Source organism: Heterodontus francisci, chromosome 8, assembly GCF_036365525.1.
Source record: "Heterodontus francisci isolate sHetFra1 chromosome 8, sHetFra1.hap1, whole genome shotgun sequence".
In the NCBI taxonomy this organism is placed as follows: domain Eukaryota; kingdom Metazoa; phylum Chordata; class Chondrichthyes; order Heterodontiformes; family Heterodontidae; genus Heterodontus; species Heterodontus francisci.
Genome location: NC_090378.1, coordinates 8,982,534 through 8,994,354, shown reverse-complemented (window position 1 = coordinate 8,994,354; position 11,821 = coordinate 8,982,534). Strand labels below are relative to the sequence as shown.

The 11,821-nt window shown below is 42.0% G+C and overlaps 1 protein-coding gene across 1 annotated transcript; it reads left to right on the top strand.

Annotated features, from left to right (window-relative positions):
* The first annotated feature begins 1,079 nt into the window (after positions 1 to 1,079).
* Positions 1,080 to 10,843, top strand: LOC137373160 (di-N-acetylchitobiase-like). Its single transcript, XM_068038019.1, has 6 exons — positions 1,080 to 1,228; positions 1,818 to 2,088; positions 3,593 to 3,764; positions 5,841 to 5,938; positions 6,572 to 6,733; positions 10,640 to 10,843. The coding sequence occupies exons 1-6, from the start codon at positions 1,080 to 1,082 to the stop codon at positions 10,841 to 10,843; spliced, it is 1,056 nt and encodes a 351-aa protein (XP_067894120.1).
* The last annotated feature ends 978 nt before the right edge of the window (positions 10,844 to 11,821 follow it).

Below are 11,821 nucleotides of genomic sequence, written 5' to 3'. Positions count from 1 at the left end.
ATGGAGTTTTTAAACTCTTCTAAGAGAATCAATTCTCAAAGATTCTCATTTGTGGTTTCTATCTTCAATGCTCGTATTGAAAAGTCGGTCAAAGTTAATTTGCTTCACCCTGTCAAATTCTAAATGTGTCTGCCCATCCAATCTCTATAAGTTCTTAAACTTCTGACAGTAAGCTGCAGGGACTAACTCGTACGCAGCAAGAATAGCTTTTTTTGCCATCTCATAATCTGCAGAAACCTTGCAGGAAGCATGGCATAAGCTTCATGAGCTCTGCCTACCAGCCTGCCCTGCATAAGCAACGTCCAGCTTTCTTTCGGCCATTTCATCTTTTTGGCTATTTTTTCAAAAGACATGAAAAATGCCTCTACGTCCCTTTCCTCGAACTTAGGAAGAGTCTGTATAAATTTAAACAACTATTCACAGGGTCCTGATCTAAATTCAGATTCTTCATGAGCCGAATTTTCCCTGAATTCAAGACTACCTCTTTGTGCTAGCTCCATCACTTTTAACTTAAATTCCCTCTCTTTCTCCCTTTCCTCTTCTTCCAATTCAAGTTTTCTTAATTCTTTTTCTGCCTCAATTTTTTTCATTTCTAACTGAACCCTAGCCAATTCCATTGCATCACTCTGTACTTTCTTGTCTCTCATATTCCCATTCTTGTTCCTCATATTCCCCTTCAGCTTCATCACCATCATCATCTTCTTCTACTAATTCCAGATGTTCGGCTATTATGTCAATTATCTCTGATTTTTTGGTACCTGATTTCAATTGCAACCCCAATTTTGCTGCCAATTCTTTTAATTTGTTCTTAGTTAAAGTTATCAAGTCACTCAGGGAAACATTCTGCTTTCCCAAAAACTCTACTGCAACCACTCATGCCATTACAATGATATAGACTGTACCTTATTATACAAGAGATCTGGTTCTTTTGTTTCTTTGTAATTCGTGTTAGATTTAGATCCCAACAATCGAGTTTCCAATTGCTATGATCCCAGACGTGAGAGCTTAAATATGATACCAAACGCAAGACCCCAATTTAAATATGTTATCTCAGAAACGAGTAATTAATATGATTCCAAATGCGAGCCCTCCAAATTAGTCTGATTCTGATCCCAGACGCGAGCCACCGAATTACATATGACTCAATCTCGAGCGAGCCCCCAATTAATATGTTACGACTGACTACTCAAGTCAAAGCCTCCGATCAAAATATACGATTCCGATTGTGGTAGGAGAAACACACTGTTGATTTGAGTCCCGTCCTGCCACAGATCGCATGACATATCATTTTAAACTTTCCAAATTAAAGAAAGACCCAGCCAAATTGTACCATTTATTCATCCCCAAATGTCTTTAGATCAACAAATTAACAAATATCAGAATTCTGAGAGAATAATAAATAGGGTTTAAATAAACCGAGAGAGCGCTCTCATTTCCTTCAGTATACGCTGGTCTAGCTGTCTGTCGGTGTCTTTGTCAACAGCCAGTTTGTCAGCTAGTTTCTACGTCAATCAGCAACAATGTATCTTGTGTCCTTGGTCCTGAGTGGCTGTATCTCGGGCAACCAGAATGCACTGTTTGACTCAGACTCTGGAGCTTGTTGCCTTAAAGAAGTACTGCTCTTTTCCAGTCTTAAAGGCACACCGCATTCTTCCCAGAAAATAAAAAATACTACAGGATCATAACACACAGGACACTGTTGCCAGGTGTGTGGGGGGGGGGGGGGGGGGGTCGCCCCAGACATTTAAATGAGCCACCATGCTGAATAACGCAGTGGCCCCGCAACGGGCGATCCACACGTGACTAATAAAATTTAGTCTACTGTATTGTATAAATGATGCTGCAGAATATAAGTTGCTGTTTTTGCACTATTTATCAGAAGAAATAAACATTCAGAAATTGACAGACAGTGCATATAATAACAAATGGTTGGCTGGTATCCTGGATAGAATAAAAGCACTACATTTGGATGGAATCCATTTGGAACAATGGGATGTTGTTGCAAAAGAATCTGCGAAATATCATGCACTATCACAGCTGACTAACAAAACTGTGCAAACCTTCCACCGTGAAATACCTGGATCCCAGGTAAAAGAGCAATTCTTTTCAAAAATGGGGACAAGCAATTTAGTTTTACATCATTACAAAGAAGCATGGATATTTTTCCAGATAATTAAATTGAAATAGTGATTTCTAGCTGCTGTTTATTAGAGCGTCATCCTATTACAAAGCTGCTTGGACCATGCCTGAGATTAGATATTTCACATTGAATCAGCTTAATCTGAATATGCAGCAGACTTGGTGATGCAGCACTTGTAGTCCAGAATTATACAAGTGAATTGAGACCCAGTTTCCAGGAATGGCATGGTTCAAACAGTATATATCACATAGGTAGATGAATGATACAGCACAGGAGGTCATTTGGCCCATCATGCCTGCACCTGCTGTTTGAAAGAGATATCCAAATAGTCCCATTCCCCTGCTCTTTCTCCATAGCCCTACAATATCTTACCCTTCATGAATTTATGCAATTTGTTTTGAAAGTTACTGTTGAATCTGCTTCCACTGCCCTTTCAGGCAGTGCATTCCAGATCACAACAAATCATTGTATTAAAAAAAAAATCTCCTTGTCTCATTTCTGGCTCCTTTTGCAATTGTCTTAAATCTGTGTCCTCTGGTTACTGACCCTCCTGCCACTGGAAACAGTTTCTCCTTATTTACTCTAGCAAAATCCTTCATAAAGGGGAGAAACTCTTGTATTTGGCAGTGCCCTATATGAATCTACAGAAACTCACCAATCTTTGCATTTTTACTTTGAAATTAGGGAACCATTAAGTCAACAAATAAAACACTTTGCATTTTTATTGGGTGAGAGTTGAAGCGGACTTTTTTTGTTGAAATGTTTTCACGTGACAGGCTGAGCCAACTCGGTGTTAATGCTTTCTGGTTAAGGCAGTGATTACGAGCCAGACAAATCCTGCTTTATGCTGAGTTATCTGATCTCAGCTGGGATGTTGGAGAGTACAATTTACCCCTAGGGCCACTGGGCCAGGGAAGATCTAATGCAATGTCTGATTACTAACTGCTAACCTCCTGCTGAAACAGTGAATGTACAGATTTTGATCAAGGACACCAATTGGGTTTGCCAACCCACACGGTCAAACAGCCTGCCAGCGCTAAAATGCCTGGCCCAGCATTAAAGTGCAAGTTGACTTTGGCTAGATATTGGAGTGTGGCCAGTATTTTTGTGACTGCAATTTGTTCACAACTTGATGCCTTTAGGAGATGAAGACAGAAAAATAGAAGGGAAACATGGGGGAAGGGGGGGGGGTGGGGGGGGGGGGGGGTGTTGGGGGGGTGGTGGGGGCGGTGGTGCGGGTGAGCATTGGGGAATTGAACCTGATTTATATTTTGACTAGAATCCCATTAGTTAAGACTCATTGTTTTCTCCAAATTCATCGTGTTTCATTTTATACAGTCATGAACACCGTAGGACTTCTACCATAAGGCATGTACGAGTGCTATAGCTAAAAGTGTTATCCAACATAAGATAGGAGATGAAATTAACTGCTTGTTACACTCTGTCCCTTAGGTCACATTTAACGTGCCCTGGTCACCTGATTGCAAAGATGGCCGATGCTTTAATTATGCAGCAATTGCAAATTCCTGCGACTTTTTATTCGTGAGTGCCTTTGACATGAACAGCCAAATGTGGGATGAGTGCTTTGCAAAACCAAATTCTCCCTATCACAAAACTTTATCAGGTATGTACAATAACGTGGTTTACTAAAGAAGTTGAAGCGCTTGTCAAGAGGAAGAAGAAGGCTTATGTTAGGATGAGACGTGAAGGCTCAGTTAGGGCGCTTGAGAGTTACAAGCTAGCCAGGAAGGATCTAAAGGGAGAGCTAAGAAGAGCAAGGAGAGGACACGAGATAGGAGATTGGCGGATAGGATCAGGGAAAACCCTAAGGCTTTCTATAGGTATATCAGGAATAAAAGAATGACTAGAGTTAGATTAGGGCCAATCAAGGATAGTAGTGGTAAGTTGTGTGTGGAATCAGAGGAGATAGGGGAAGCGTTAAATGAATATTTTTCGTCAGTATTTACAGTAGAGAAAGAAAATGTTGTCGAGGAGAATACTGAGATTCAGACTACTAGGCTAGATGGGATTGAGGTTCACAAGGAGGAGGTGTTAGCAATTTTGGAAAGTGTGAAAATAGATAAGTCCCCTGGGCCAGATGGGATTTATCCTAGGATTCTCTGGGAAGCCAGAAAGGAGATTGCAGAGCCTTTGTCCTTGATCTTTATGTCATCATTGTCGACAGGAATAGTGCCGGAAGACTGGAGGATAGTAAATGTTGTCCTCTTGTTCAAGAAGGGGAGTAGAGACAGCCCTGGTAATTATAGACCTATGAGCCTTACTTCGGTTGTGGGTAAAATGTTGGAAAAGATTATAAGAGACAGGATTTATAATCATCTTGAAAAGAATATGTTCATTAGCGATAGTCAGCACGGTTTTGTGGAGGGTAGGTCGTGCCTCACAAACCTTATTGAGTTTTTCGAGAAGGTGACCAAACAGGTGGATGAGGGTAAAGCAGTGGATGTGGTGTATATGGATTTCAGTAAGGCGTTTGATAAGGTTCCCCACGGTAGGCTATTGCAGAAAATACGGAAGTATGGGGTTGAAGGTGATTTAGAGCTTTGGATCAGAAATTGGCTAGCTGAAAGAAGACAGAGGGTGGTGGTTGATGGCAAATGTTCATCCTGGAGTTTAGTTACTAGTGGTGTACCGCAAGGATCTGTTTTGGGGCCACTGCTGTTTGTCATTTTTATAAATGACCTGGAAGAGGGTGTAGAAGGGTGGGTTAGTAAATTTGCGGATGACACGAAAGTCGGTGGAGTTGTGGATAGTGCCAAAGGATGTTGTAGGGTACAGAGGGACATAGATAGGCTGCAGAGCTGGGCTGAGAGATGGCAAATGGAGTTTAATGCGGAAAAGTGTGAGGTGATTCACTTTGGAAGGAGTAACAGGAATGCAGAGTACTGGGCTAATGGGAAGATTCTTGGTAGTGTAGATGAACAGAGAGATCTTGGTGTCCAGGTACATAAATCCCTGAAAGTTGCTACCCAGGTTAATAGGGCTGTTAAGAAGGCATATGGTGTGTTAGCTTTTATTAGTAGGGGGATCGAGTTTCGGAGCCACGAGGTCATGCTGCAGCTGTACAAAACTCTGGTGAGACCGCACCTGGAGTATTGCGTGCAGTTCTGGTCACTGCATTATAGGAAGGATGTGGAAGCTTTGGAAAGGGTGCAGAGGAGATTTACTAGGATGTTGCCTGGTATGGAGGGAAGGTCTTACGAGGAAAGGCTGAGGGACTTGAGGTTGTTTTCGTTGGAGAGAAGGAGGAGGAGAGGTGACTTAATAGAGACATATAAGATAATCAGAGGGTTAGATAGGGTGGATAGTGAGAGTCTTTTTCCTCGGATGGTGATGGCAAACACGAGGGGACATAGCTTTAAGTTGAGGGGTGATAGATATAGGACAGATGTTAGAGGTAGTTTCTTTACTCAGAGAGTAGTAGGGGCGTGGAACGCCCTGCCTGCAACAGTAGTAGACTCGCCAACTTTAAGGGCATTTAAGTGGTCATTGGATAGACATATGGATGAAAATGGAATAGTGTAGGTCAGATGGTTTCACAGGTAGGCGCAACATCGAGGGCCGAAGGGCCTGTACTGCGCTGTAATGTTCTAATTCTAATGTTCTAATTCTAATAAAACCTTCTGGTTTGCCTTCGCTATATAAATGTTCATCTAAGCCTGTCATATTTTTATCCATTTAGGTCTCTACGCTTATATCAATCTGGGTATTGATTCCAGAAAGCTGGTGATGGGAATTCCATGGTACGGTTACGACTTTCCTTGCCTGCGTTTTTATGAGGTAAGGAGAAGTAATTAGTTTGCATTGCACAAGAAATGGCAGTGAAGTCAGTTCATCTGAAACACATCTCTCTGCTACATTAACTTTCCAATCCAGATATCTAATTGTATTTTGGAACCGCCTAGTACTTTTACCTTGGTTAACTTTTAAAACCTTTCCTTTTTACATTAATTTTTTAGTACCTGTTCTAAACTTACTCTTGACTCATTTCCATTTGTATCCATTGGCTTGCTCTCTGGGCTTACCATGCTAGAATTTTTTTATTTCACTGAAGCATTCTCTTAACTGCATTCTTCCAGACTGTAAATCATAAGCTTCTCAAATTGCTTCTCAAAGCTCATCCCTTTACACGTGGAATCAGAGGATCTGGAGTAGTCCATGCAACACTCAAGCCCATTCCTTCATTCATTTAGATGGTTACAGATCTGTATCTCATATATACGCCTTGATCCAGTAACTCTTAATACTTTGCCTAAAAAAATTGATCAATCTTTGTTCTGAAATATTCAATTGATTCCTGTGTCTGAATTGCCCCTCAGAGCCGATATACTTGGAGATCAGTCACACTGTTCTACATTTTTTTGAAGTTAGCTGAATAACTGTATTCACACGTACACTTTTTATATTTTACAGCCTGGTAGATGTGAATTGCAAAAGTCTCCTTTCAGAGGTGCTCCTTGCAGTGCTAAAGTTGGAAGACAGACTACATATAAAGACATCATGCAGCTCCTGCCCAGATCAATTACTGGCAGATATTGGGATGATGATTACAAATCCCCATATTATGTCTACAGGGTAAGACTATCAACAAACCAGTGTGCATTGCAACATTCTTTGTAGAATGCAAACATTGCAGTATTTCATGATTTAGTATTCTCGAGTTAGAGAAGTCAGCAACTTTCAGAACATCCAGTTTGTACAGTGGAAAATGTGTATGGTTGGAAAATAGCCACGAAGATGGGAATTTATATACAAATCGCCAAAGACAGTTCAGTTTTTTAAAATGTTGTTTGTAATCAGTTGCAGACACTGTCAAGAGGTGCTATTTTTCAGATGGGAAAGTTAACCAAGGTCCCACCTGCCCTCTCAGGTTGATGTAAAAGTTCCCAGAGCACTATTACAAATAAGAGCAGAGGCGTTCTCCCTGGTGTCCTGGGCAATATTTATCCCTCAACCAACATCACTGAGGTCATTATAACCTGCTGTTTGTAGGAGCTTGCTGTGTTCCAATTGTATGCTTCCATTGCTGAATTACTATAGTAACTTCACTTCAAAAGCAGGTTATTGGCTGTACAATGTTTTGGGATATCCTGAAGTTGTGAAAGGCACTATATAAAGACTAATACCTACTTTAGAAGCTTTACATATGTAATAAATTTGTAATCTTGGTAATCAGGCACAGCTCATTATGACAATTTTGTAGAATATATTTGCTTCTTCAGCATGTGCCCTGCATCCATATATGCGACATGCAGATGAGTTCATTGAGTTTCCTGTCATAAATGATAGACTGGAAATTTCCTTTGGAATCTTGGTCCACTACTGTAACTTTGAACATGTAGTGGAAAACTCCCCGTTCGCACATGTAAATGGAGTTTCTGCTGCTGGAGAGGTGACAGAGAGGGAGAATTCCCAAGGAAATCGCAGGCTCTAGCCTTAAGTCTCTAATTTTTGATACTGTTTTGCTCATTTGTCATTGTGCATTTTCTCATTGTACATTTCAGTCCATTCAGTCTTCTGCAGCCTCAGCACAGCCAATCCACTGCAATCAGAAATGTGTGCTGAAGTGTGAAGGATTTCCAATAGACTGCTGAACTTCATGTTAAAAATTGGGCTGACTGCTTGTGCAATTGGATAACCTAGGGGCTAATATGAGTGAGGAAATTAAGGTAATTAATATCAGCAGAGAAAACATACTGGACAAACCCAAGGGGCTAAAATCCGACAAACCCCCAGGTCCTGATGGTCTACATCCTAGGGTTCTAAAAATGATAGCTGCAGAGATAGTGGCTGCACTGGCAATGATTTTCCAATATTCCCTAGATTCTGAAATGACCCAGCAGATTTTTCTTTTTATTCATTCGGTGGATGTGGGCATCGCTGGCTAGGCCGGCATTTATTGCCTATCCCTAATTGCTCTTGAGAAGCTGGTGGTGAGCTTACTTCTTGAACCACTGAAGTACATGTGGGGTAGGTACACCCACAGTGCTGTTAAAGAGTTCCAGGATTTTGACCCAGCAACAGTGAAGGAAAAGCAATATAGTTTCAAGTCAGGATGGTGTGTGGCTTGGAGGGGAACTTGCAGGTGGTGGTGTTCCCATGCATCTGCTGCCCTTCTCCTTCTAGGTGGTAGAGGTTGTGGGTTTGGAAGGTGATGTCTAAGGAGCTTTGGTGAGTTTCTGCAGTGCATCTTATATATGGTGCACACTGCTGCCACTGTGAGCTGGTCATGGAGTAAATTTAGAAGGTGGTGAATGGGGTTCCAATCAAGTGGGTCGCTTTGTCCTGGATGGTGTCGAGCTTCTTGAGTGTTGTTGAAGCTGCACCCACCCAGGCAAGTGGAGAGTATTCCATCACACTCCTGACTTGTGCCTTGTAGATGGTGGATAGGTATTGGGAAGACAGGAAGTGAGTTACTCGCTGCAGAATTCCCAGCCTCTGACCTGCTTTTATAGCCACAGTATTTATAACACTGGTCCAGTTTAATTTCTGGTCAATGGTGACCCCCAGGATGTTGATATTAAGGGATTCAACGATGATCATGTCATTGAACATCAAGCGGAGATGATTAGATTCTCTCTTGTTTGAGATGGTCATTGCCTGGCACTTGTGTGGCGCGAATGTTACTTGCCACTTATCAGCCCAAGCCTGGACAAAAATATACGTGAGTTAGGCTGTGAGGATTTCTTCATGCCAACCAAGCGTAATGTGGGTCTCCAACATTGATGCCCATGCCAATGGGAGTCAATCCTCACTCTCTTGCGCAGGGACTCCAATCTCTCCATCGGATATTGCATGGCTGCCCACCAGCTCCAAGGCCTGGTCCTTGGCAGAGGTGAGTGGACCTACATCTTGGAGTCCTCTGTCTGTCTGGGACATCTCCCTCCTATTATGGGCCCTCTTGTCCTGCAAGAGGAAGGTTGGAGATGGTAGATATGGCTCAGAGATCAAGGTGACAGTTCAGCTCTTTTCAGCCTCTCAGCCCCTACTGGGGAATCTGATGCCTCTCATGCTGACACTCACTGTCAGGGGAGGTAAGGGGTGTCAGCTATGAAGGAAGGCGACCTGTGGCAGAGAGACAGTCAGGAAGAGACAGAACCCTAGCCACTCAGCCAATGCCCCAGGTGCTGCTACCGTCCCCATGTCGCGCAACCTCTCGCATAGTCACATGCAATCCTCTAGAAGGTGATTGGTATGGAGCACTCACCTTGGCAGAATGCAGTGGACTCAGTTGCGCTGGGTGATTCCATGGTTGCTAACCTCCTCTGCAATCTCCACCCAGGCTTGCTTGGTCAGGCGGGAGGACATCTTTCTGCCAACGCAGGGGAAGAGAACCTCCCAGCTTTCCCTTGCAGCCTTGAGGAGAATCTGTAGGGAGGCTTCACTGAAACACAGGGCAACTCTGTCTCATTGCTTGGACAATGTTTTCTGTCTTCCTCAGAGGGTGGGGGGATACAGGACACTGTCAGACAAAGTTGTCAGTTGCACCAAGCTGACAATGTATCCAGGACAGTAGTGAATGCAGGACTGTAAGGCCTTTAAATATGTCACCAGCACCTGCTCCGGTGTCATCTGAGGCCGTAATCAATGACTCATCTCCCACCCCCTCCAGGGGCTTGAGGGTGTACCCCCAAGCTCCCCCTATGCAAAATGGGCGTCTGCCGCATAGTCGCAGTGGGGCAGGCGCCCATGTGATGAATGGAAACAGCACTATTTACCAAGCCTGCGATCAGGGTCAGCAGCGGGCTCGCTAAATTCAGCCCACTCTGTGCAGTTTTGGTCTCCTTACCTAAGGAAGGCGATACTTGCCTTAGATAGAGTGCAACAAAGATTCACTAGACTGGTTCAGAATGAGGGGATTGTCCGATGAGGAGAGATTGACAAAACTAGGTACATATTACCTGGAGTTCAGAAGAATGAGAGATGGCTTAATTGAAACAAAATTCCCAAGCGGCTCGACAGGGTAAAGGCTGAGAAAATGTTTCCACTGGCTGGGGAATCTGGAACACAGGCTCTCAGTTTCAGATTAAGGGCTGAGGACTTACATGAGGAGAAATTTGTTTACTCAAAAGGTTGTAAATATTTGGAGTTCTAGCCCAGAGAGCTGCAGATGCTCAATCATTGAGTATGTTCAAAACAGAGGTTGATAGATTTTTGGGTGCCAAGGGAACTGAGGGATATGGGGATCATGAGGAAAGGTGGGGTTCACTTATAAGATCAGCCATGATCTTTCTTATTTTCTTATTTCTAAAGTTTAGTACTCATAACAAAACTTTGTAACTTGAAAAGGGAAATTTTTATCCTACGCATGGTGTGATGTTACTGGACTGATAATCTAGAGGATTTGAGCTCAAATCACACTTAAACTTATTCTTCAATACAAGTACAAGTTTGATATCTTTTAAGTAGTGGTGTTGAAGATGTTCAGCATTGTGTCTAGTACTGTGCATTGATCTAAACTTGGTTCTGCTTTTTTGGCAGGTTAATAATAAATACCACGAGGTCTGGTATGATGATCCTGAGAGCATTTCACTAAAATCATCAATCTTGAAGAAACTAAAACTCCGTGGCATAGGCATGTGGGCTGCAAATTACCTAAACTACACTACTGATCCTACAGTAGCAATGCAAACTGAACAAATGTGGAATGCTCTGTGCCCTGTCCCAGGAAAATGGAGAACTTAAATCATTTACTCTTCTCATAATGTGATTAGTTTTGCAAGTGCATACAGCAAAAAGTGAGCTAGCTTCCAACATTAGAAATTAAATTAGATCTAGGAAACAGACTTAATATTTTATCTAATCAATGAATTTGTATTCAATGGAAAGCGAATCAACTAATATGATTTGCACTACAAGATCTGATCACAAAATCAGTTTACAAATGCACGAAATCTGTATCAAATGTCACAATGTTTAATGACAGTACAGGCTAAAGGTTGTTGCCAGTAAATACTTACAATTAAGCTTTCCCGCTGGGTAATAATCAATTCTGACATATACATGCATGCTGTCTGTTTTATGCACATCTTAATTCTCAATGATTATTTATTTGATTCTGTTTTGCAGTAGGTTATCATTTGAACCAAGATAACATTTTAATGTTCAGTTTCCTCCATTAAGGAGTATGAATGGACCAGCAAATGGTGTCCTTTTCTTTTGTTTGGTTTTTAATATATTACAAAATGTTGCAACTATTTGACTTTGAATACTCCTGAGTGCTGCACAGTGGTCTTTTCCTGAAAAACAATTTGAATGTTTCTGTGAATATGTATTTTACAAAATAAAATGCTGTTTCAAAGTAAGTGTTTCAGTTTTGTTGCTGGAGGAATGTAGAAATTGCATAAATATAAAACAATTGTGGATCCAGTTATAAAGAATTGCAACCAATTTAATCTTTTCACATATATGTAGTAGACCTTAGTTAATCACCTTCCCTCCTCATTTCCAGCATGCACAGCTCAGCATTGGGTTTGAACATAAGAAATAGGAGCAGGAGTAGGCCATTCAGCCCCTCAAACCTGCCCCGCCATTCAATAAGGTCATGGGTGATCTTCCCCAGACCTCAACTCCTCTTTCGTGCCAGTTCCTCATAGCCCTCAACTCCCCGGTCTTTCAAAAATCTATCAACCTCCTCTTTAAATACTTTCAATGATCTAGCCT

What these genes read in the sequence shown, in the direction of transcription:
- LOC137373160 (XM_068038019.1), top strand. Translation starts at nt 1,080, where the DNA reads ATGCGAGCCCTCCAAATTAGTCTGATTCTGATCCCAGACGCGAGCCAC. An exon ending in AATATACGATTCCGATTGTG is followed by an intron (nt 1,229 to 1,817) that starts GTAGGAGAAACA and finishes AATAAAATTTAG; the next exon opens with TCTACTGTATTGTATAAATG. An exon ending in CTTGCCTGCGTTTTTATGAG is followed by an intron (nt 5,939 to 6,571) that starts GTAAGGAGAAGT and finishes TATATTTTACAG; the next exon opens with CCTGGTAGATGTGAATTGCA.